This window comes from Mustela lutreola, chromosome 1, assembly GCF_030435805.1.
Source record: "Mustela lutreola isolate mMusLut2 chromosome 1, mMusLut2.pri, whole genome shotgun sequence".
Taxonomy (NCBI): Eukaryota; Metazoa; Chordata; class Mammalia; order Carnivora; family Mustelidae; genus Mustela; species Mustela lutreola.
The window spans coordinates 81,997,130-82,022,685 of NC_081290.1; the positions used below are offsets into that span (position 1 = coordinate 81,997,130).

Below are 25,556 nucleotides of genomic sequence, written 5' to 3' on the forward strand. Positions count from 1 at the left end.
GAATTGACATTATTTCTTCCTTAAATGTTTGGTAGAATTTACCAGTAGTCAGTTGGACTTTGAGTTTTCTTTGTGGGAAGATTTTAAACTAGAAATTTAATTTCTTTAATAAATAGCTAGTCAGTAGTCTGTTATGTACTGTTGTTTTTGTTTTTTGGGGTTTTATTATTGTTCTTGTGTACTGTTATAAACAGAGACCCACCACAGATTTCATATATCCAGAGTTCTCTAACTTTCTCTTTCATACTTTGTCTTGCCAATTCTTGTTCACTTGGTCTCCACTTCCTTAACTCAGAGAAACTTCTGATCTCTGAGGCCTGCATTTTCCCTCTTTGTGCCATGGCCTAGACTCTCCAGTCATTAAGGTGGAGCAATCATAGCGTTTACCTCGTTTGTTTTGCATCTCTCATTAACGCTGTCTATTGTCTAGTATCTTGCAAACCATTATTTCATTTATTTGCTTTTGGTTGTATTGAAAGGGAAGGTGGTCCTTGTTACTTCTTGTTGGACATAAGCAGAAATCTATTCAAGTTACCCTGCTTTTGAAATCTTAAACACAAGTTTCTTGCTCCCACTGTAACTATTCTTTGGCTTCATCAGACTTCTATTCTGATTGGGTTATGGACATTGGGGAAGGTATGTGCTATGGTGAGTGCTGTGAAATGTGTGAGCCTGATGATTCACAGACCTGTACTCCTAGGGCATATAATACATTATATGTTAATAAAAATAATTTTTAAAAATTCATCAAGATCAAAAGCTTTTGCACAGCAAAGGAAACAGTCAACAAAGAGGCAACCCATGGAATAATGGGAGAAGATATTTGCAAATGACAGTACAGACAAAAGGTTGATATCCAGGATCTATAAAGAACTCCTGAAACTCAACACACACAAAACAGACAATCCTATAAAAAAAAAATGGGCAGAAGATATGAACAGACACTTCTCCAATGAAGACATACAAATGGCTATCAGACACATGAAAAAATGTTCATCATCACTAGCCATCAGGGAGATTCAAGATAAAACCACATTGAGGTAACACCTTATACTAGTTAGAATGGCCAAAATTAGCAAGACAGGAAACAACATGTGTTGGAGAGGATGTGGAGAAAGGGGAACCCTCTTCCACAATTGGTGGGAATGCAAGCTGTTGCAGCCGCTTTGGAAAACTGTGGAGATTCTTCAAGAAATTTAAAATAGAGCTTCCCTATGACCCTGCAATTGCACTACTGAGTATTTACCCCAAAGATACAGATGCAGTGAAAAGAAGGGCCATCTGTACCCCAATGTTTATAGCAGCAATGGCCACGGTCGCCAAACTGTGGAAAGAACCAAGATGCCCTTCAACAGACGAATGGATAAGGAAGATGTGGTCCATATACACTATGGAGTATTATGCCTCCATCAGAAAGGATGAATACCCAACTTTTGTAGCAACATGGATGGGACTGGAAGAGATTATGCTGAGTGAAATAAGTCAAGCAGAGAGAGTCCATTATCATATGGTTTTACTTATTTGGGGAATATAACAAATAGCATGGAGGACATGGGGAGATGGAGAGAAGGGAGTTGAGGGAAATTAGAAGGGGAGGTGAACCATGAGAGACTATGGACTCTGAGAAACAACCTGAGGGTTTTGAAGGGGCAGGGGGTGGGAGGTTGGGGGAACCAGGTGGTGGGTATTGGAGAGGGCGCGTATTGCATGGAGCACTGGGTGTGGTGCAGAAACAATACTGTTACGCTGAAAAAAAAAAGACATATTCTTTGAACTCTTCATTTTCCTCTTTTTCCTTAATTCTTTACCAGCTTATATTCACTACTTTCTCTGTTTTAAAAGATGTATTTATTTATTGGGGGGTTGGGGGAGAGAGTGTGTGCACAATTTGGGGGGAGGGGCAGAGGGAGAGATTCTCAAGAAGATAACCCCACTGAGCACGGAGCCTGACATGGGGCTCTGTTGGACAACCCTGAGGTCATGACCTGAGTCGAAACCAACTCAACCAACTGAGCCACCCAGGCACCCCTGTTTTTACTTACTTTCTTTACTGTAACCATTGCCCATTAGTTCATCTGCTCTTTTGCCAGTAATCTTTTTTTTTTTTTTAAGATTTTATTTATTTATTTGAGAGAGAGTGAAAGTGAAAGAGATTACAGAGAGGATCCACTGAGCAGAGAGCCCGATGCAGGGCTCGGTCCCGGGACCCTGGGATCATGAACTGAGCTGAAGGCAGTCGTTTAACTGACTGAGCCACCAAGGTGCCCCTCTTTTGTCATTAATCTTGATATGATTATATTGCTTTTTTAATGTAACTCACACTCAGTAATACTTCATCCCTTGATCAGTTGTTTAATTTTCCTTAATAGTTTTCACACCCAACTGTTCAATAGCCTTAGATTAAAAAACTCAATGCTTTGGGTAAGTACCACTACAAGCTCACTAAAGACTGAGCTGAGATTTGAACTGAGACTGTCTGGTTCCAGTGTCTGTATTCTTAACTTCTATCCAACAAAGATACTTGTAAGAAAAAAAAAAATTATAGGCTTGTTTCACTTATGTACATACAAACTAAAAATCCTTCATAAAAGGGGCACCTGGGTGGCTCAGTGGGTTAAGCCTCTGCCTTTGGCTCAGGTCATGATCCCAGGGTCCTGGGATCGAGTGCTGGGATCGAGTCCCGCATCAGGCTCTCTGCTCAGTGGGGAGCCTACTTCCCCCTCTCTCTGCCTACCTCTCTGCCTAATTGTGATTTCTTCCTGTCAAATAAATAAATAAAATCTTTAAAAAAGTTATTGAATACAATAAAGACCTAGGTTAGTGGAGAAATCATTAACATATCAAATTTGTGGATTAGAACACAATATATTAAGTATGTCAGTTCTTGATTAATTGTTAGACTTATGCATTCTCAAACTTAGTTTTGACAACATGATTCTAAAATCTAGTCGAAGAGGGTGCCTGTGTGGTTCAGTTGGTTAGGCACTCAACTCATGCTTTCAGCTTAGGTCATGATCTCAGGATTGTGAGATCAAGCCTCACATCGGGCTTTGTACTGGGTGTGAAGCCTGCATAAGATTCTTTCCCTCTACCTGTTCTCCTTACCCCCACTAGCTTTCTCTCACTCTTTCAAAAATAAATAAAAATCTAGTGGAAGAGCTAAGAGAGTTTTAAAGAATATCAAGGTGGGAAATTTTATAGGCTGGTAATTAAGACTTAAAAATTTGATTATTAAATCAATATTAGATTTTCATATTGGTATATACATAGATCAGTGGAATAAATTAACACAGAAAAGACATGTACGTGAAACTTGTTATCTGAAAGAACAGCAATACAAATCAGTGGGGAAAAGGTATTTAGCAAATGGTGCTAGGATAATTGGCTATCCAAATAGGAAGGAAGAAATAATAAAGATACCTTTCCACATATATAGAAATATTATCTGCAGGTTGATTGAGAAATAAATTATATTCAGACATTAAGAAAAAATTTAAGAAGGTGTCTTTATGATCTCAGGACAAGGAAAGATTTAGATTTAAATATTTTGGATGAATAAATGAAAGAAATAGGAGACTTAAGTTAGAGTAAAATTTTCTCCTTATTAAAGGCAACCTCTGAGGATTGAATGTGTTTCCTTCAGTAATCCACAATTGACTTTTTTTTTTTTTTTTAGATTTTATTTATGTATTTGAAAGAAGGAGTATGAGTGGGAAAAGAATATTTTTAGGAATTATGTATATGCGTAATTTTAAAGTTGCACTAATTTACGTTCTCACCAGCATTTGAGAGTTTTCATTATTTTACATTGTCACCAACATTTTCTATAATTTTAGCTCTTTATTGTAATTTTAATTTGTATTTTCCTAATGTCTAATGAAGTTGAGCAGCTTTTCTGTGTTTATTTGCTCCCTGGGTAATCGTCATGTAAGGTGCCCATTCATGTCTACTTACCACAATCTATAGCCTTGTCTGCCTTTTAATTGATAGTTTTTTGTATATTCTAGATACAAGCCCTTTTCTGTTACATGTGTTGGAATACATTCTCCATGTTTGTGTCTTGTTAAGTCTCTTTGTTGAACAGAAGTTCTTAATTTTAATGTGGTTCAGTTTATCATGGTTTTTTTCACTGTGGTTAGTGCTTTTTGTGTTCTGATTAAAAAAATCTTTCCCTACCCTAAGATATATAAAAATATTCTATACTTGTCTAGAATTTGTTTTAGCATTCACAATTAGATCTTCATTTCACCTAGAATTGATTTTTATGGACAGTGTTTTATTTTTTATGAGGCTATCCAGTTGACCCAGAACCAATTTTAAAAAGATTCTTCTTCTTTTTTTTTTTTTTTTTCATTTTTTAAATTAACATACATTATTTGTTTCAGGGGTACAGGTCTGTGATTCATCAGTTTTGCACAATTCACAGCACTCACCACAGCATATACCCTTCCCAATGTCCATCACCCAACGCACCATTCCTCCTACCCACCTCCACTCCAGCAACCCTCAGTTTGGTGTCCTGAGATAGAGTCTCTTATGGTTTGTCTCCCTCTCTTTTGTCTTGTTTCGTTTTTTGCTCTCTTCCCCTAAGATCCTCTGCCTTGTTTCTCTATTTCTACATACCAGTCAATCAGAGAAAGACAATTATCATATGATCTTACTGATACATGGAATATAAAGATTATTCTTTACTTCACTGCTTTGCAGTGCCCCTTCAATCATAATTCAGTTGTTTTAAGTGAATAATTCAGGTGTTCTAAGTGAATGTGAATTTATCTTTATATTCTTTGTTCTCTTCCATTGGTTAAATTTGTTTATTTTTATATAGCTATCATACTTTCTAAATGACTGTAACTTTGTGATAAACCTTGGTATCTGGTAAAGCAAGTCCTCCACCATTCTACTTTTGCAAGAATGCCTTCGCTTTTCTTGTTATGTTTCCACCTATATTTTAGAATCACCTTTAAATTTTTGCAGTATCATCTTTTGGAATGTTAACTGAGATTGCATTTAGGCTATTTGTAGATCACCTTGGGGAGAACTTCTGTCTTCACAATACTAACTCCTGTAAACCATGAGTATCTCTGTCCACTTAATTAGTCTTTAATTTTTCTCCTTATTGTTTCATAGTTTTCTGTACACAGTATTATACATCTTTTGTTTAAATCTTTTAGATTTATTCATAGACATTGGTTTTTTTAGTATGGTATTGTAAATGACATCTTTTATTTTAACTTTGTTGCAAATATATAGTAATATAATTAAATTTTGTATATTGGCCTTGTCTCCAACAACCATGCTGAAGGTAATTATTCTAAGAATTTATCTTTGTGCTCTCTGGGATTTAATTATACCTATACACGATTAACTATGGATAATGGATAATTTTTTTTCTTTTCAGTCTTTATACCTTTTATTTCTTACTTGTCTTATTGCATAAACTTAAAACTCCACTAGAGTGTGAATAAATGTCAAGAAAATTCCTTGTTCCCAATTTGTATTTCCCAATTTCCGGGGAAACTTTTCAACGTTCTTGTCCTTAATATGATGTCTGGTGTGCATTTCTGTAGAAATCAGTTGTTATATCAAGGAAATTAACTTCTGTTCTTACATTCCTGAGGCTTTATCATGAATATATCTTAAATATCATCAGATGCTTTTACTGTAACTTGTGAGATGATTGTATTTGTTGATCTTTTTTTGTATGTTTATTTTGAATTTCTTTGGGGGTGAACTCTATTATTTCCTTCACTTGATCTTTGGGTTTAATTTGCTTTTCTTCTCACCTTTTGGGATGGACCTATATTTCATTGACTATAAACCTTATTTTCTAATATAAGCAATTAAAGCTATAGACTTTTTTTTTAGCAACTTCTCAGGTATTACATTTTCACTATCAATCAATTCAAAATACATCCAAATTTGTTTTGTAATTCCTCCTGTGACCCATGGGTTACTAAAAAGTAATTTTTGAACTTCAAAATGTATTAAAATTTTCCCTTTTGGGTTTTTTATTCTAGCTTAATTGCGCTACTGTCAAGTAACATGCCCTCTTTGGCTCTCAGTCCTTTTGAAAGTTGAGGTTTACTCTGTTGCTAGCAAATTATCAATGTTAAACAATCCATGTGATCTTGAAATAATTTTTCTACATTCACTGTGTTCTATGTTTTCTTGATGTGAATAGAAATATTAAGCGCCTTGTGCTTACTGAGAGCACTTGACTTTATTCCAGTCCTTCATTTTTATGATCTCTTACTCCTGTATAATTCAGAATCTTTGTCCTACTGTTTCTCTTCTGTGTGGAGGTTTGTTCTGGAACAGAATTTTAGCCAATTTTCACTATTGGAAAAATATGACTATAGCTTATCTTTTCAGTTCTTTTCACTTCTAGTAGCAGGAATTTGGGGGGGGGGGAAATGGAGTACTTTTTTACTTCTGCTAGCCTGAAGAGTAAACCAGGAAGAATTGAGAATTAAAATGTAAGAAATCAGAACAATTAGTTCTTCGCAGCTATTCTTTTCCCACTAGCAGTAGGTCGTTGACCTATGTGTATAGAAGGGCCTTTAAATTCAAAAAACATGTGTTGAAATTGATGATTCATTTTGAGAAGCAGTGAAGACTAGCAGTTTTGCATTGGATATGTCAGATAATAACTATCTTGTTTGTAGTTTTTAAATATTGAGTATTAGCCAGTGAACTACAGTTTGGTTTTTTTCTCCCCTTTGTTTCAGATCACCGACTAAATGAAGTTCTTAGACAATATCAAATGGAAAAATTTTCAAAATGTTCATCGGTGCAGGTATGTAAATTAGTTAAGGTCTAAAAAACAAGGTACAGATTTGGTTGTAAATATGTTTATGTAAATATTCTACTTAGGATTATTCTCATGTGAAGTTGCCTATAGCACTTTGAAATTTACTTACAACTGGGATTTGAATAGGGAAACGTTTGTTTTTGCTTAATAAAAGTAGTTCTTTGGCCATAGAAATTGCCTTTTTTTCTGAATTGGAGGTTAGGTATTATGTATGATGTTAAAATATCTGATTCTAAAATGCGAATTCATTGACGTTTTGAAATGAAATCTTTTCTTAGGATATATTTCATAGTAAGCTTTAACTTGCAATTCTCATAACTTATGGCAAGCAAAAACTAAATCAAAACAGTAAACAATATACAGCACTGTTTTTAACACTTCTTTCCTTGGGTACATGTTCTTATTTAAATATTCTGTTAAAAATTTTTTGAACAATGAGATATGTTTATTGGTGGACTCCTGAGTTACACAATATTAAAAGAAAAACAGTAGCTCCTATATTAGTGATAGCAGCCTACTGAATTAATAAGGATGTATTTTGATCTTGACATCAATGAATCTTGTAACCAAAACATTGTTTGGGGGCGCCTGGGTCGTTCGTTGGTTAAGTGTCCAACTTTTGATTTTGGCTCAGTTCACGATTTCAGTGTTGTGAGATAGAGCCCTCCATTGCTCGGTCCTGAGCCTGGAGCCTGCTTGGGATTCTCTCTCTTCCTCTCCCTCTACTCCACCACTACTACTCCCACCCCACTCATGTGCCCTCTCTCTTAAAAATAGAATTGTTTTTAAGGTATTAAGAAAGAAGTAGTTTAAAAAGTAATAGTTTGAGGGAAATTGGAAGGGGAGGTGAACCATGGGAGACTATGGACTCTGAGAAACAACCTGAGGGTTTTGAAGGGGCGGGGGGTGGGAGGTTGGGGGAACCAGTTGATGGGTATTGGAGAGGGCACGGATTGCATGGAGCACTGGGTGCGGTGCAAAAACAATGAATACTGTTACGCTGAAAAGAAATAAAAAAATTTTTTAAAAAAGTAATAGTTTATCTTGTTGACTTGACTATACTTACACTTTCTTTCTTTAGTGTATTGTCAACATTTAGCCTGCTGTTCTATTTTTATTTACAAAGTCCAGACTGCGTCCAGAGGGTCTTAAATTTATCCATCCACTATGTTAATCAAGTTACTGTTTTTCTTATGTTATTTTGTTAGTTATGCTTAACTAAGAACTGTTATCATTTAGATGATAGAGAATTATAATACAGCAGCCTCTAAATTTTGTTCAGATTCTTAGGTTCTTTTTCTTCTGCTTAATGTCTTATAGAATATGTCTAAAAGGAGGATTCAAACAAAAGAGTGATTTTAAAGCCTGAGAAGATTTCTTGGCACAGTTTTATATCATACCTACTGTACATGGCTGACTTATGAAAGATGGTTTTACCAGATAAAGCAGTGATTGTATGTAGACCTTTAGATGCACTTGCCTTGTAAATTGTGATTAATTAATTAAAGCCTCAAGGTAACATACCAAGTAAGGTCAAGTCTTCTCTAATAGTGTACACTCCTGTGCAATTACAGCTCCTTGAATTCTCTAAAGGTACATAGTCTTCTTTTACAGATGCTATTATAGTCATACAATCAAACCTTGATTCCTAGCTTTTATTTTTGGTAGTAATATATTGTTACTGCATTAGAGTCTTCTGAAGTTCGCTGTCTCTTCAGAACACATTGCTGTCTCAAAATACCAATCCCCTTGCATCTTGCCTACCACTGCATATTTTGCAGTAATGAGAAAGGAGGTGATATGAGAATATGAGAAAGAGATTAATCTGCTTTCTAGCATTATAGTCCATATCCTTGGCCATATATAGTGCATTCTTCATTTCTTCACCCCAGAAATGTTATACTAGTTTCTGAAAAAATACTGTAAAAAGTGAAAAAATTTGAAAAAAAAGAAAGAAAAGAAAATAATGAAAAAAAATTGAAAAACTGTCAAGATGAATTTTTTAATTTGTGTTTTTTTTCTTTTTATAGTATTTTTACTTTTTTTGTGTGTTTGTAGACTTAGAAGTAGGAGGAAACCATTATTAAAGTTTATGTGAAACCCAGGAACACTGGCTGAGATCTCTTCTCACTAACTTTAATGATTGCTGCTAGCAACAGAAACCCTTCATAAATTTTATTTGGCCTTTTTGTTTAGCTATGTTTCCCAGGTGTCAATTCTTATTAATAGATGCTCAATAAATATTTGTGGAATGAATGAAGCAATTATATCCTTCCTTTACTTTATTCCTGCTTACTAATTTCCCAACATCATTTGAGCTCTATATACCATGTACAATGAGAGTTGAGATGAAAAAGTTATGATCAGCTTGTGAAATACAACAGTTCATGCTTTTTAGTCTATTTTTCAGGATAAAATCACAATGAAATTCCCTTCTTTCTCACACTAGGCAAATGGCCAGGACTTGTGTTAAATGAACATACTTTATGAAACTTTTCTAATATTAGAAAAATAAAGCTGCCAGAATTTGATATTTTTTTCTTATATTTTAAGTGGGAGTTTCAAACTTGATTTTCTGTAGAAACTGTGCTATAAGTGATAGTTAAAATTCATTTGTGCTATCACTATATAATAATCATTTATGCTTCCCATGGATCAAAGGAAGTTTTATGAATTGCCTTAAGGTTTTTTTGTGTAGTGTTTCTTAGGGAAATACATGATATATTTAGAATAATGATACATAAATTATATGGATTTAAACTGAAAGTTAGATTTTCCAGTGTGTGCAATAGCTTGTATGTTTAATATATTTGGTTCATTATACTTTAATAAGTCACTCCTCTTTTACTTATTTATTTTAAAGCTTTATTCATTTAATTTTAGAGAGACAGGGTGCATGCATGCACCGGGTGAGGAGCAGAGGAAGAGGGAGAGAGAGTCTTAAGTAGACTTGGTGCTGAGTCGGAGCCCAATGCAGGACTTGATCTCACAACGTGAGGTCATGACCTGAGCCAATATCAAAAGCTGGAAGCTTAATCTACTATAACATCCAAGCACCCCCGTTCATCTTTAAAAATAGAAAACCTCTTATAATTGTATGTGACCTTCCAAAGATGGTTTAAATAACAACTAGTTTCTTGAATGATCCCTTCAGGGTTGTTGTGAAATTTAGTTGTCTTCCTTTGGTTATTTTGTGTTTTATGTGTAAATAAAAAGTATGTCAAGTGGCACTGCTCTCTGAGAGCATGAGATCCAGCACCATGTCAGGCTCCGTACTGAGCACTGAGCTTGCTTAAGATTCTCTCTCCCTCTCTCTTTGTCCCTTCCCTGTCACATGCATGCACAAGTGTGCTCTCTCTCTCTCTCTCTCAAAAAAAAAAAAAAAAAGGAAAAAATGATTTAGCACTTTAAAGAGAGTCTAAGTGTAAGAGTTTAGCAATTTCTGTACATTGACCTTCATTGATAAATGATGAAAATCCATCTCCCCATATATAAATGATTTGCTGCAACACTCAAAAATGTGCAACAACACTTTCACAAAATGCTAATCAGCCTATATTTTCTTCCAAAGGATGGCAGATAGGATGTGATTAATATATTTCATAGCCAGTGATATAAAGTAAGGGGCACAAAATTAAACATTCAGAATTATGATTAGAATACTTAGTGTGTGTTTTCCTCAGAGGAAGTATCTGGAATATCCTCAGAGAAAGTATCCAGAAATTTTGTCTACCCAATTATAATCCAATATTATTGACATTCTTCTGTGATACACTCTCATCATCATCTCAGGAAGTCCTTTTGGGATCAAAATAATAGAAATTAATTGTAGAGTATCTGTTATTCAAGATATATAAAATGCTTTGTATGTTTATTTAGTATAGTTTGTTTAAATTTTGTTTTAGAAAATATAAAAAGGATATTTATAAATGCTTTTTTTGTGATCATAGCTTATTGGATAGGATTGTTAGTCTTGTTCACCTGAAACTAATATGACATATGTCAATTATATTTCAATTGAACTATATAAACATAAATATATGTAAATATATATATATATTTGGCTTTTATAAAAAGATTTTTTTAAGTGTTTCTACACCCAACGTAGGGCATGAAACCCACAACCCCGAGATCAAGAGTCACACACTCCACTGAGTGAGCCAGCCCCATACCTCTATATAAGTGCTTTTATAGTCATTGTCAATCTTATTCTCCCAACTTGATTTTTTCCGCTAGATCTTGAATTATTAAGTCATGCAGTCTTTTATTCTGGAAGTTTCACTAGTAAGTGGGGAAGGATTGCTGAAACTATATTTTTATTCTTTTAGCTATTTTTCTTATATTTTGATTTAATATGTTTATCTTATAATCCTGTAATTTTTTATAATTTGGATTATTGGTCATTTACTCTTAAATTAGTATTTCCGTAACAACTATCATTAGGAAATAGTTTCAGAGCAGTGTCTTTATAGAATTCAGTTAAACTAATATATATTGAGTACCTCCTCTATGTAAAGCACTAAGCCAGAAGCTTTAGTGATATGAAAAGGTATATAATAAAATTACCATTTCATAGGAACCTAAAGACTAATAAAAATATCAGTTGAGACAAATATTAAATAACTAGGTATAAGGCATATTATTCATATCTTAACCTTAAAGCCAAATGAGGGTATCAGAGAAAAAGGAGATCAAATATAGTTGGAGAGATCAGAAAAAGTTTCCTGAAGGATGTAGCATGTCTGATGGGTACTGAAAAGTAAGTAAGATTTCTAAAGAACTTCAATGAAAGCTAAAAGAAGGGGTAGTGGAGAGCATAGCAGATAGACTCACTGGCATGATGAGAAAGTGGGAGTTGTATTTAGGGAGTAAAACATACTTCATTTTTTATACTGTGTTTGACATATACGAGAGAAGTAATGGAAAATAACATTAGGAAGAGTAGGTTTTGTAGAGTGCCTTAAATGGTTAAGTTGAGGAGTTTGGATTTAATTTAGTAAACACTGTGCAATTCCTAAATATTGTTTAGAAGAATGATAAGGTAGAGTGAAACTCAGTAAGAATAACAATTAAGAAACTTAAAATTGATGGGTGGGAGGTTAATGAGGGCTTGAATTATTATTTTGTAGAATGCCATCCATCTCCCAACTATTAGTCATAACACTGGTAGTTGTTTTGATTTTTATAAAAATTTCTAAGAAATTTGAGAAATATTTTTAAAGTTTGAATTACTTAGCTATCCCAAGAAGATTTTTAACTAACTTTTGAACAATTGAAAGTTAAAATATCACTTGTCCATTAATTAATATTTAAATAATACAATAATTATTTTTAATAGTCTAGGATTAATAAATCCAACCCTGAAATTACATAGACTACTGGATGCATTTATTCTTTAATCTATCAGAGTTCTCTCTGGAAGGTTATCCTTTTTGTATAATTCATCTTACAGTCCTAGATCCATGTCAACATGTCTGTTGAGGCTGTATATTTTGAGAAATCCTTTCCATGTTGGTTGGAGGTTCATAACATATACTTTGGTTAGCTAATAGAGTGTCCCCCATATTAAGAAAAAAGAAATTTTAAAAAGTAAAGAGCAAAGATTTATTAAGAGCTTTCTATATGTCAGGAATTATACTAAACACTTTGAGTATATTGTTCCTTTATTTAAATTTTTTTCAAACATACATCGAAGTACAGAAGTTACTAAAAATGGTATCTGGTAGCTAGCTACCACCCAGTTGTGTCCATTCTTAATTTTTTGCCATGTTTACTTCCACTCTTTTTTTCTTTATTCAGTCTTTTTTTTTTTTTTTAAGATTTTATTTATTTAACAGAGATCACAAGTAGGCAGAGAAGAAGAGAAGAAGACAGAGAGAGAGGAGGAAGCAGGCTCACTGCTGAGCAGAGAGCCTGGCTCACAGGCTCAATCCCAGGACCCTGGGATCCTGACCTAAACTGAAGGCAGAGGCTTTAGCCCACTGAGACACCCAGGCGCCCAGTCTTTTTTTTTTCTTTGTTAAAGAAATAAGACACTGCAGAAACAATTCAGTGTCTGTACCTCTTGTGCATTTTCTTCTATCCCTTTCCAGTGGTAATCACCATTCTAAATTTAGTGTTTTCCAATGGTATATATGCTCCCAGTACTTTTACTATGTATGTTCATATCTGCAGTAATTGTATTGTATCGTTTGGCAAGTTTAAAATCTTTTATAAGTGATATCATACTATATGTATCTGTCTGCAAAACTTGCTTTTTTTGCTTAAAATTATTTTTAAGAATTTGATACATATATCACAAGTTCATGCATTATATAACGTTTGTCCATTACATTCCACTGTATTATTAGACCACAAGCTATCCATTCTCCTATTAAAGGACATTTAGATTTTGTCCAATTCTTATATTTTGCAATAATCCTTAAGCTCATTGTTAAACATGTCTCCATATACACATTGTACTTAGAGGTTTTTTAGGATGTATACCTAGATTGGACTTTTTTCATCTTCAGGTTTACTAGAAATTGTCCGAGGTGGTTGTACTCGTTTTCATTCCCATTCATGGTATATGAGAGTGCTCCTTGTAAAACATCTTTCTGAGCCATTGGTTGCATTGTCAGACATTTTGTTTTGGTCGGTGTGGTTGGTGTAAAATGACATCTCACTATTGTTTTATTTGTATTTCCCTAATTATTAATGATGTTGTGCTTGCTTTTATTTGTCTGATCTCAGATTTCCTCTTTATTTTGCTTGTTGATACTCTGTGCACTGACACATGTGGAAAGTTCAATTTGTGGGTTTTCATTTATCTTGTTTATATGCTTTATAGTGGAAAAATTTAAACATTTAATATAGTCAAATGTGTCAGTGTTTTACTCTTGTGTCTTAAGTCCTTTACTTGCATAAGTACATAGTTAAGTCTTTAATTAATCAGGAATTTATTATTGTGTATTATGTAGGAAGGATGTCTGGTATACGAATAACTTCTAGAATTAGCCTATTTGCTTTTGGGTTATGCCCATAGTGATACATATAAATCTTGTTAATTCCTTGAACTACTTATGGGATCCTATTGTATTACTTTCCTTTAGCCTATTGTTGGACATTTTATCTGTCATTATAGTAAAAGCTGCACTGAACATCCTGTATATCTCCTTGTGTTTGAGTATTTATTCATACTTTATACTAGATAATGAGTTTTTGGTCATGTTAAAAATGTTGCTGGCCTTTTAACTTTGCTTATGGTACTTTCAGCTGCATAGACGCTTTAAATTTGGGTGTTGTAAGAAATCTCAGTCTCTCTATAGATTTTACACCGGGTGTCTTCCCGCTAGAAATGTATTTTGAGTGGAAGTATTGGGCTTTGGTTGATATATTAGTGAACAAAACAAACAAAAGCCTCTGCATTTTTTGGAACTTAAGAAAGCTTTCTCTATCCCGAGGTCAAAAATGCAATTTTTTTCAATAACTGTTAAATATTTTTTAAACATTTGGATCTTTATCTGTAATTTATTTTTCCATATAGTACATGCTGGAATCTAATTTTATTTTGTTACCTAACACTGTTACTTAAAAGCAGTATTTTGTCTATTCAATTATAATTTCACTTCTTTTAGATGTCATGTTTCTATAAATTTTTTATCTATTTCTGGATTTCCTATGCTCTTCTGTTTGTTACTGTGTCTGTACCACAGTGTTTTTTAAAATTATTTTTATTAATATATAATGTATTATTTGCCCCAGGGGTACAGGTTTGTGAATCGTCAGGCTTACACTCTGTACCATAGTGTTTTAATCACTCTAGCATTAACAATGTTTTGATATGTAGTAGGGCAAACCCTTTACTCTTTTTTCTTTTCCATCCCTCTCCCCTTTTTTTTTTGGCCAGGTTATCTTAGCTATTCTTGCACATTTACTCATTCACAAGAACTGTAAAATCTGTGTAAGATAAAGTTTCATAAATTATTCTATTGAATTTTTGTTTTGGAATTGCACTTGCAGTGAATTTTAAAGAATTAATATATTTATAGTATTGACCATTCACATATCCATGAATAGTATAGTACTATTTATTTATATCTTCTTTTATGTCCTTCAGTAAAGTTGATTTTGCAGTATAGTTATTGCAGTGGTCTTTGTTTTGTTTTTGTTTTTTATTCTCAAGTACTACCTTTTGTTACAGTAGTGAATAGAGTATTATTTCCTTTTACATTTTCAAATTATTGCTGGCATTTGGGAAAGCTGTTCTATTGATCTTCTATGTGATAACTTAGTGTATTCTCTTATTAGACCTAATAATTGGTAGATTATACATAGATTTCTAGGTAAATGGTCAAATTGTCTGTAAATAATAATAGTGTTATATCTTCCCTTTCAACATTTAAATTTTGAACTCTCTACCCTGTTTCCACTGACTAGAACCTCTATACAGTGGTGAAGTTAGCAGTGATGGTGAGCAGCCTTATATTATACTGCATTTAATGCAGTGTTGTTGGTGTTTTACCATGAAAGATAGTAATTGATTTAGGTTTCTGGTAGATATTCTTTATCAAGTTGAGAAAATTCTTCCTATTTCAAGTTTGCTGAGAGTTCCTATTATGCATGGATGTTAAAATTTACCAAATAAACTTTTTAAAAATTTATTTATTTTTAGCATAACAGTATTCATTATTTTTTCACCACACCCAGTGCTCCATGCAATCCGTGTCCTCTGTAATACCCACCACCTGGTACCCCAACCTCCCACACCCCCCCACCACTTCAAACCCCTCAGATTGTTTTTCAGAGTCCATAGTCTCTCATGATGCACCTCCCCTTGATTATGCTGAGTGAAATAAGTCAAGCAGAGAGAGTCATTTATCATATGGTTTCACTTATTTGTGGAGCTTAACAAATAGTATGGAGGACATGGGGAATTAGAGAGGAGAAGGGAGTGGAGGAAATTGGAAGGGGAGGTGAACCAAATAAACTTTTTTTAAAGATTTTATTCATTTATTTGACAGATAGAGATCACAAGTATGCAGAGAGGGGGAAGCAGGCTCCCTGCTGAGCAGAGAGTCCGGATGCAGGGCTCAAGCCCAGGACCCTGAGACCATGACCTGAGCCCAAGGTAGAGGCCCAACCTATTGAGCTACCCAGGCGCCCCCCCCCCCAGATAAACTTTCAACTCAGTTTAGATGATTACTTGTTTCTCTTCTTTTAAATTGCATTAAGATTTTCTAAGGTAAAATTTTTAATTGTATTTAATTTTAAACTACCGCAAATTTGGGGCTTGGATGATATGAGAAAACATTTTAAGATGCAATATTCTCTGTTATAGAAAGCTGTCTTGAAAGGAGATGGGAATGACACATTAGAAAACACAATAGTTGATCAAAGGTAAGGTTGAGTTACCAGAAAAATATTATTTTCTTAAGTATATTTATTATTGTTGAAATAATTCCTTTAGTATTAGGATGGTTTATTTCATAGTCTGCTATAATTAGATTTGAACATTGACTATACAAGTGGAAAAAAAGCCAGCATTGTAATCTATAAGAGTAGCTCTCAAATGGGGTAATTTTATCTCCCTCCTATTCATAACCTCTGGAGTTTCTAGAAACTGGCCCTCAAAAGTGGAGGGCTAAGAGAGACTGAAGGAAGAGGCAGACCACTCCAGATTGGTAAGTGGCAAGTTTATTAAGCAATAGAACCTATTGACGAGGCTTGTCTTGGGAGAACACAAGACAGCTATATTTCCTCACCTGCCTGCCATAATCTTGGAAGCTTAAACTTGGTTCAGTCAGAAATATAGGAGGCCTTACCTGGATTCACTTACATACCCAATATAGATAGCCTCAGCATCACATTACTATCTTAAGGCTGTATCCTTGGAGCTGCTTCTGGAAGTGGGGAAGGCAAGCAGAACACATATTCCAAGGGTAAGGGAGGGGGTGAGTAGCCTCCAGTTGCTCAGGTTCAGCTCAAGAATCAACTGGCAGTTGTTTTCTTGATGAACTCCTTCATTACCTCCCCTCCCTCAATATTTGACAATATCTGGAAGTATTCAATTGAGCTAAGATTGAGAACAGGAAAAAGACAAAGTATTGATTGCTGTGGATAGACTTATCATTAAAATGTTCATATTCAATTTCATTATGTATTATACATTGACCTATATTAAACAATATGTCCTTTTTTAAAATTATGTATTTTTTCTTTAGCTTTTTAGCTCCTCTTATTATTGAGTATGATAAGCATCTGGAAGAGCTACAGGGGCAGCTGAAGTATTATCAGGTATGAAATCATAGTCATCAAGCTTTTTATAATATTCTATTAAAAAGGTAAAATACACTTTTCAAAAACATTGATGATGAATAAAATATTTAGCAATAACTAATCAATTCTTGGCTGTCTGTAAGAGAGAAAGTGTAGTACGTGTGTGTGTGTGTTTTAAGATTATCTTTAGTTTTGCTTTTTAATCCAGTGTTCCCTTGCTCCTGATATCTCCCAAGATCTCCTAGGTGCTTGAAGCTCTTAAACTCATTATTATAAGCTTATATCTTTATTTTCCCCCAGGGAGATCCCAAACCATTCCATACTTTTAGACCTTTCTCTTTACCCTCATTCTACCTGTATTTCCCATTACTTAGAGGATGGATTTTTCACCCAATTTCAAATATGTCCATCAGATTATAGATGCATTTGATCAATTTCTAATATAGCCTTAAGCTATGGCATCTTTTTCTGAAATCCCTAGTAGTGAGGTTTATTTTAGGAGTGAACAGAGTGAAGAAACTGAGGACACTTCTATATCCTAGAATTTCTGAGATTAGGATATACAGCAGGCTCATGGAGAACTAAAATGATAGCACAACATTGCTCAAGATATAATCTGAGTTTCAATGATCGATATTTTTAGAATATACCTAATATTTATAATCTGTTTCTTTGATTTTAAAATGTTTTTTACATTTTCCTCCCAAACTTTGACCTTTCTGATTGTTGGATAACCATATAAAGGAAGCATTTGTTCAAGAGATGCTGTATGTCTCAAGCTAAGCTCACCAGAAGGTGGTAAACTTCTTAGAGTTTGAATATACTCATCATTGTGTTTGGTTTAGATACCAATCCCTGGATCAGTTCAGTTGGGTAGCAAGGTTAACTTAATTTTAATGCAAATGAAAGTATAGCATGTTTTTTTATATGGGGCTATAAATGGGGCAAACACTAAAAACTTTATTTATATCTCTCTCCACTTCATGCAGGGACAGGAAGAGATCCTACCATATGCTTTGAAGTCTAGTGCATAATATGCCCTCAATTTTTGATGAATGAATTGAAAACCAGGACTTATTAGAACAAGATGATTAGATCTAGCTTAACAATCTCCTACTTATAAATTACTAGATTGACAAAGTATTTTACTAAAAGAACACATAATGCTTTCATTTTCTAAAAATAAGTTAGGGTTTCCATTGCATTTGATATTAATACTTTCATTTCTAGGATTAATCCTTTAATATAAATTTACAGAGTGATCCTGTAGACCCAAATTTCAAAAACAAGCATTTCTTTAAATTGCAGTTACTGTCTTACTGTAAGTTAATTAGATGTTTTCCTAGTCTTTACTATGGGCTTTTTTTTTTTGCCTGTGGTCATTTAAGTTCGAACCTATCATAGTAATGTCTTTTAATCTTTCTAATTGACAATTAAAGAACAATAGAAAGCTCTATTCTGCACAAATGGCATTTTGCTTTTCTTTTTAGGGCTAGTGAGTTTAAAGTTTCTGCTGAATTCACTCAAAATTGCTATAATGACATATTATGTGGTTCAATTGTTATAAAATGGGATAACTAGTTATCTTGAATTAAACTTTTAAATGTTTGATTTTTTATAATCTATCTGATTCATATATCTCTATAATCAGCTATTTTACTAAGGTGTTTAACTTCATTCCCCCATCTAACATTCTCAATCTAAGAATGATTATTGAATTAATTACAAGAGAGAGAAAACTGTAGCAGAAGGCCCAAGGGTCTATAACAAGAGTAATTGCTACTTTTACAGATGGAAAAAAAGATGCTGACAAATCTAAGAACAGTTGCTCACATGAATATTACTGACAAGTACTAGTTCTTAGGATCTATTGACCCAGTAAAAAGAATAGTTTATCCTGAAAGCAGGAAAACTATCACTGTATTTCTTTATATGAAAAACTCCCTTCCAAAAATGTAAATAAGGGAAAATTTAGTAATACAAGAGGTACTGCTGAGATTTTGTTTACTTCCAACTATTAAATATTTTGGAATATTTGACAGTAAAGAATCTCTAGTGTGACCATAATGATTCACCTTTAATCCTAGCTATTATATATACATTCTAACTATTTGAGTAATTTGAGTAAATATTTTTAAGATGCACCAACCTTTTTACAACTTTTAAAGATCTTGCAAGATTTTGCAACTTTTAAGATCAGTTTTGTTGTTGTTTTTTTAGTGGCAAGTATCAGGATAATTGCTACAATAAAATACAAACCTCTTAGTTACCATGGCATACAAGAGCTGCTGCCTGCCTTTCTAATTTTCTTTCACTGCATCATGACTCAATGTATGGTTTTACTTCTTAGTTATCTGATAGTGAATTCATTCATTTTAATTTAATTGTGATTCATTCACAAAAAGGACCTGGGAAATGTTCATCTTTCCTAAAGCCAGCTTTGTATTTAGAGTTGGCTGTTTCTGATTTCCTAGTCCAAGCTTCCACTAGCTTCTCTGGTTGAAAAGGAGGCAGAAGGGCTTGGAGGATTGCCTGTTTCACCCTTCCCTTGCCAGGTTCACTCCAGCCTTGGCTCCTCTCCTTTAGCCTAGGTTACTCAATCAAGATTAATGGACATACCATGAGTTGATTGCAGTTTTAAGTGTGATTTTACATGGTCTCCTTCCTGCTCTCCCCTAGCCCATTTACTCTCATTGAGAGCTGACAACAATGCCTGTGTTCTAATATTTTTGCCTCTTTGCTTTTATACATATATCTCCCTACTTGAAATGCCTTTTCTTTCCTGTTGAGATTTTACAATCCCTTCATCTCCTCAGAGAAAATTAATCATTCCAAACTCATTCTCTTTACAGTTTATATTTTATTCTCATTTTTATATGAATTAGTGATTTTTTTCTCCATTTTTCCTATTAAAGTATATGTTGGTGACGATACAGGTTTACCAACGTTGTATGGTGTGGAGAGTTTAGACAGTTAATAAAGGTGGCAAATAGACTGAGAAAATTACTGCTAAAGATCTCTAGTTTCTTTTTCACCGTTAACATTTTACTTTTCCAAATACAAGCTGTTATCTGGGCTTCAACTAAACTAAAGTGGATTAAGAATACATTCAGGGTATGGGGATCATCTGGTATTTGTTACAGTGACATACTGAGGAATATCTCTCATCTGTTTTTTATAAACATCTACAATCATAGGACTGCATTTGTGAGTATTTCTCAGTGTGTCATATAAATATTTTCTTTATATTTCAAAATGAGTGTTTTATTATATATTCTTTATGTATTATTCTGTGCATCATTAAAATATCCAAATTTACTAGTGCTTATTAGAAGTAAAGAATCATTGTTTCTTATCAGTAGCCTAGTGCCATAGAATCTGACTGCTTGGTTAGGAATGGATTACATAATAGAGACCCATCTACAAAATATATTCAATATTTTAATCTTTCAGAAACATATGGGTGAGATGAAACTACAGCTTGAAAATGTCATCAAGGAAAATGAAAGGTAAATCAATTTAACTGTTGATTCCTTTATTGTTATCCTAGGTAACTTTTATTCTTCTTATTTGCTCTTTTATTCATATAGTACACTGGCTATGAGTGCAGACTCTGGAGCCTGATTTCCTGTTTGACCCCTGGGTCCATTACGTACGAGCTATGCAACCTTACTTGGGCAGTTACTTAACCTCTTTGTGCTTTAATTTTCTCATCTATGAATTAGAAATAATTATTTCATAGTGCTGACTATAGGGGAAAATAGGGTATATAATAAACACTTTATAAGTATTAGCAATCCTTAATAGTATAGTTATTTTAGTCACGTATGTTATGAAACATACTGATAAAAACTGTCAACCCATCATCCAGTTAAGAGCTAAAAGAGGTTAACAGTACTGGTATACCTACCCATGTTTTCCTTCCCTATTCATTCCTCTCCTGACCTCTGCTGGATATTAGCACTTTCTTGAATTTCGTGTTTATCATTCCCTTGCTTTTTAAATTTTTTAATAAGTGTGTGTATTCCTAACAATAAATTATTCAGTTTTGTATTTTTTAAACTATATAAAAGTGATAATCATTTAGTCTTCTGGGACTTTTTTTTTTCTACTCAGCATCATACACAAACAAGCACAAGAGTTTCAAGGGATAATCTTGCTGGGTCATAGATTATGTAAATATTCAGTTTTACAATATAACACCAACTTAATTTGCAAAGTGGCTGTACCAATTTACATTCCCACCTGTGATATTTATGAGTTCTTACTGATCTACATGTTTTTTTCAGCACTTAGTCTTACTAGGTTTTTAAATTTTTGTTATTTTAAGTCTTGAAAGGTTTTTCATTGTGGTTTTAATTTAACATTTCTCTGAATCTAACATTTCCCTATAATACTAATATGGTTGACCATTTTTCATATGTGTATTTACCCATGTGATTTTCTTTTCTCATTAAATGCTTGTTCATTTTTTTCCCCATTTTCTATTTACCTTTCCCTTATTAAATTATCAAAGTACTTTATATACCCTGTATTCTGAATATTTGTTAGTGTGCCAATCTCTGTCAATGTAAAAATACTACTATAAACAATAACCATTGTAGAAATTTCAGAGAGGAAGGAATTTAGTTACTTATCTGTAAGTGCTACTAGGTCCCTGATTTTAGGATCATAACTTAGGGATTGTGATCTGGAGGTTGGATATTTATGTTGCTGCCACCATCTCTGTTGCTACTCCTACATTATCATTTCCATAAAGCTGGAGCCTTGCTATTAGAAAGTGAGGCACAGGGTTTTGACTGTAAGAGACCCTCATGTCTACCCAGTTTTGCTTGCTATCTGTCATACCAGTAGAGGAATATTCTCAGCTCACTTCTGTTTACCATATCCCCCACAAGGGCTTCTCACTGGTAAAACTTTAATCCTACCCACAACTCCAGCTTCAAGAACCTCCGAGAAATAGAGTTTTAGACTTTCTGCCACTGTGCTAGATGAAAAGGGATGGGAGTGAATAATGTTGCTGCAGTACCGTACAATAGGTGTTTCCTGTCTCTGTTCCCAGGTTATGATAGGTTTCATGAAAAGAATTTTCTATTTTGTTTTTAATCTTAAAAGATAGTTGAATCCAGCTTTCTTCTTATGGTTGTTATTCTTTGTCTCTCTAACAAATCCCCTCTCAACCGGTGATCATAAAAATCTGTTTTTTTGCTTAAAATGTTTAAAGTTTTATTTTATCCAAGTTTCTTAACTTTAACTTGAAAAGATTATATAGCTGGGCTGAAATCTGATATATCTTTTGTTGTTGATTTGTATAACTAGACCGAAAAGTAAAGAGGTATTTTTTTTTTTTTTTTTAGTTCTAAATTCATTTAAAACACAGACTCTTTTAAAGCTGGCATTCTTTTGTATGTATTTTGGTATGTTATATAGCAGTTTCCTTTTTTGTTGTTTAATATAATACATGTTGTTCTTTAGAATAATCTAGAACTCCCATGGAATTCGTATGTCTGGTTTTGACTATTTTGTCATCTTCTCCCTTCAATTTTAAAAAATATGTTTCACTATTTCTCCTTTTCTCTAATTTCTGAAAGCTTCATATATTTAAGCTACTAATGTTGGCTGAAGTGTAAATAAGTCCTTTAATTGGGTTTTCAATTTTTATTTGTTTTTCCCCCAGGGAAAAGCTTTTCTAATTTTAACTTTTTATGATTTACTATTCTTTCTCAAAAAAAGTTATTAAATAAACTATGCCATTCCTATTAAAGAGTATTGCTAAGATTTCTGAATCACCAATGTATATAGATTAAGCTTGTATTTTAATGTAATGGGAATAGAAAAAGGTACTATAAGGTCAAGACAATCATTGTATTTCCTGTATTTGATTCCACATACTTATTTCCTTTCATGTCTGGTTCTTTTTAAGCCAGTCTTTTAAAAATTTGCCTTCACCTATTTAATAGTAATGTGGTCATGTCTCATGAATGTATTTATTCCTAGTACAATAGGAAAGGAACAATAGAAACAAATGGATTCTGAGCTTATTATAAAGGCACTTTTGGTAACTGGAAAATTTCTCGGTTTTAAAGTGAATTCTTCTTATTATGTTTTTAGGGCAACAGCCTACCTTTTATTATGTGTTGCAGTTAAGAACTGCAAAATCAAGAGTTTATCATTTTTAAGGAGAGTATCTTAAATGTGTGTACATAATCAGTTCTGAGTAATGGAAGCTAACAGTGACATGGATTATGTAGTAGTATGCAATTCTACACTGTTGGGTTTAGAAATGTTTTAATATTTACATTTTTATATGGGTGGATATAATGTAAGAATTCACTACAGATAGGAAATAATGAAGTTAAATCAGGCTAAGGAAAAGGTGAAAAAATACTTTCCTTCCTCCCATTTTTAAATTTGTTCTTTGAAATCCAGCTTCTGTTGAGAACATATATTTTGTTTTGTCCTTTTTTTTTTCTGTAATACCATCTTTTCTCCTCAAAACTTATCAGAGGAAATAAATTGAATGCAGGATTATATGTACAGCACTTTCTGGCACTAAATACTAATTTTTTATTATTTATTAAATTATTATTCAGGCTATTCATTTGTTGTCTCCATATGAGCCATTTTTAATTCTTTCATTCACCCCTGATTTTGTTCCAGTGTCCATGTGCTTGGGGGAGAAGAGCTTTTCCACAATTTTATTTTATTTTTTTTTAAGATTTTATTTATTTATTTGACAAAGAGAGATCACAAGTAGGCAGAGAGGCAGGCAGAGAGAGAGGAGGAAGCAGGCTCCCTGCTGAGCAGAGAGCCCGATGCGGGGCTCGATCCCAGGACGCTGAGATCATGACCTGAGCCGAAGGCAGCGGCTTAACCCACTGAGCCACCCAGGCGCCCCCTGCTTCCACAATTTTAGATGATAAGTCTTTTATTTAAACTAGTTTGAATTTATTTTTGCCAGGGATTGGTCTAGGAATGAACACAGAACCCTACTTTTAGCCAGTGAAGTATAAGAGAAAGTCTGTTGTAGAGCTTCTGGTAAAGAATCTTCTCCCTGATTTAAAAAAAAAAAAAAAAAATGGCTGGCATGAAGAAAGCTTTACCTCCTTCCAGCTTGTCGTTTTAGAAAGTGGTTTATGAAGTTGATAAAACCATTTTGTATCCATGGGGATAGATATCCACATTGAAAGAAGGGAATTATAATGTGGAATTATTGAACTGCTGAAACAAATCTGGAACCACTTACCCTTCTAATTTAATATTAGATGAGGTAATAAAATAGTCATTCAGTCATTCATCTATAAGTATTTATTGAGTACTAAGTAAGTACCAGGCACTATTCAAGTGAATACATCAGTGATACACTGATAAAACAGACAAAAATGACCAAATATCCTTGGGGTGCCTGGGTGGCTCAGTCGGTTAAGCATCAAACTCTTGATTTTGGCTCAGGTAATGATCTCAGGATCCTGGGATCAAGCCCATTGTTGGTCTCCCTCCTCAGTGGGGAGTCTGCTTGTCTCTCTCTCCGTCTGCCCTTCCCCCCACTAGTTTGTGCATTCACTCTCGCATGCTCTCAAATAAATAAATAAATCTTTTTTTTTTTTTGGTAAGGTTTTATGTATTTATTTGACAGACAGAGATTACAAGCAGGTAGAGAGGCAAGCAGAGAGAGGGGAGGAAGCAGGCTCCCCGCTTGAGCAGAGAGCCAGATGCAGGGCTCGATCCCAGGACTCCGAGATCATGACCTGAGCCAAAGGCCGCGGCTTAACCCACTGAGCCACCCAGGCGCCCCAAATAAATAAATCTTTTTAAAAAATGATTGTCTTTACTTTTTGTTAGGCATTTTGTTACTTACATCCAAAATATACTAACTGATAGACTTAATTGTCTATCAGTTATCTGTCAAAGATTCATAAACTACAGCCTGTGGATCAGATTTGGCCTGCTATCTCTTTTTGTAAATGAAGGTTTATTGACTCACAGCAACATTCATTCATTGATATATTGTCTGTAGTAAACACTGCTGTTCTTGAGTTACTTGAGGTCTGTGAAGAAGAACATCCCCAAAAGTCTGCCAAAATCCTAAGCTTTATAAAGTGTTAAATTTCTGTTTCAAATCTCATATAAAACCAGAGCTACCCTGATTTCCCTATGTCTCTGTTTATAACCCAGTTTACTGTTCTTTTATTATGTGCATATACATACTCTCTTACCATGGTTCCCTTTGATTACTAGTCTCTCATCACGTCAGCCTTCTTATTTGGCTTTCTCAAACCTAGCAAACCAGTGTTCCCCTGAAGACCTTACCTAATACTTTTGCCTAGAATACTCTTCTCTAGAAGACTAGTAGGACTGTCTACCCTTTTTTCAGCCCTTTTTCAGGAAAGCATTCCCTGACTACATTATCTAGCTGTTTCCAGCCTCTTCTTTTTTCTATAATACAATTTTATTTTATTTATGGCACCTATTACTACTTGAAATT

At 33.9% G+C, this 25,556-nt stretch overlaps 1 protein-coding gene across 5 annotated transcripts in view; it reads left to right on the plus strand.

Annotated features, from left to right (window-relative positions):
* Positions 1-25,556, plus strand: part of SCLT1 (sodium channel and clathrin linker 1) — a 190,038-nt gene that overhangs the window by 4,556 nt on the left and 159,926 nt on the right. For 4 of the 5 annotated variants that reach the window (XR_009352134.1, XM_059168760.1, XM_059168770.1 and 1 more), the window contains exons 2-5: positions 6,732-6,799; positions 16,134-16,192; positions 17,017-17,089; positions 20,525-20,580. Coding sequence is in view for 4 of the 5 variants with exons in the window: in XM_059168760.1 (XP_059024743.1) it covers positions 6,732-6,799; positions 16,134-16,192; positions 17,017-17,089; positions 20,525-20,580 (256 nt within the window). In the remaining variant the exon portion in view is untranslated. Of the gene's footprint in view, positions 1-6,731; positions 6,800-15,816; positions 15,924-16,133; positions 16,193-17,016; positions 17,090-20,524; positions 20,581-25,556 lie in introns of those variants that run through there. The other variant, XM_059168786.1, reaches the window with a different exon arrangement.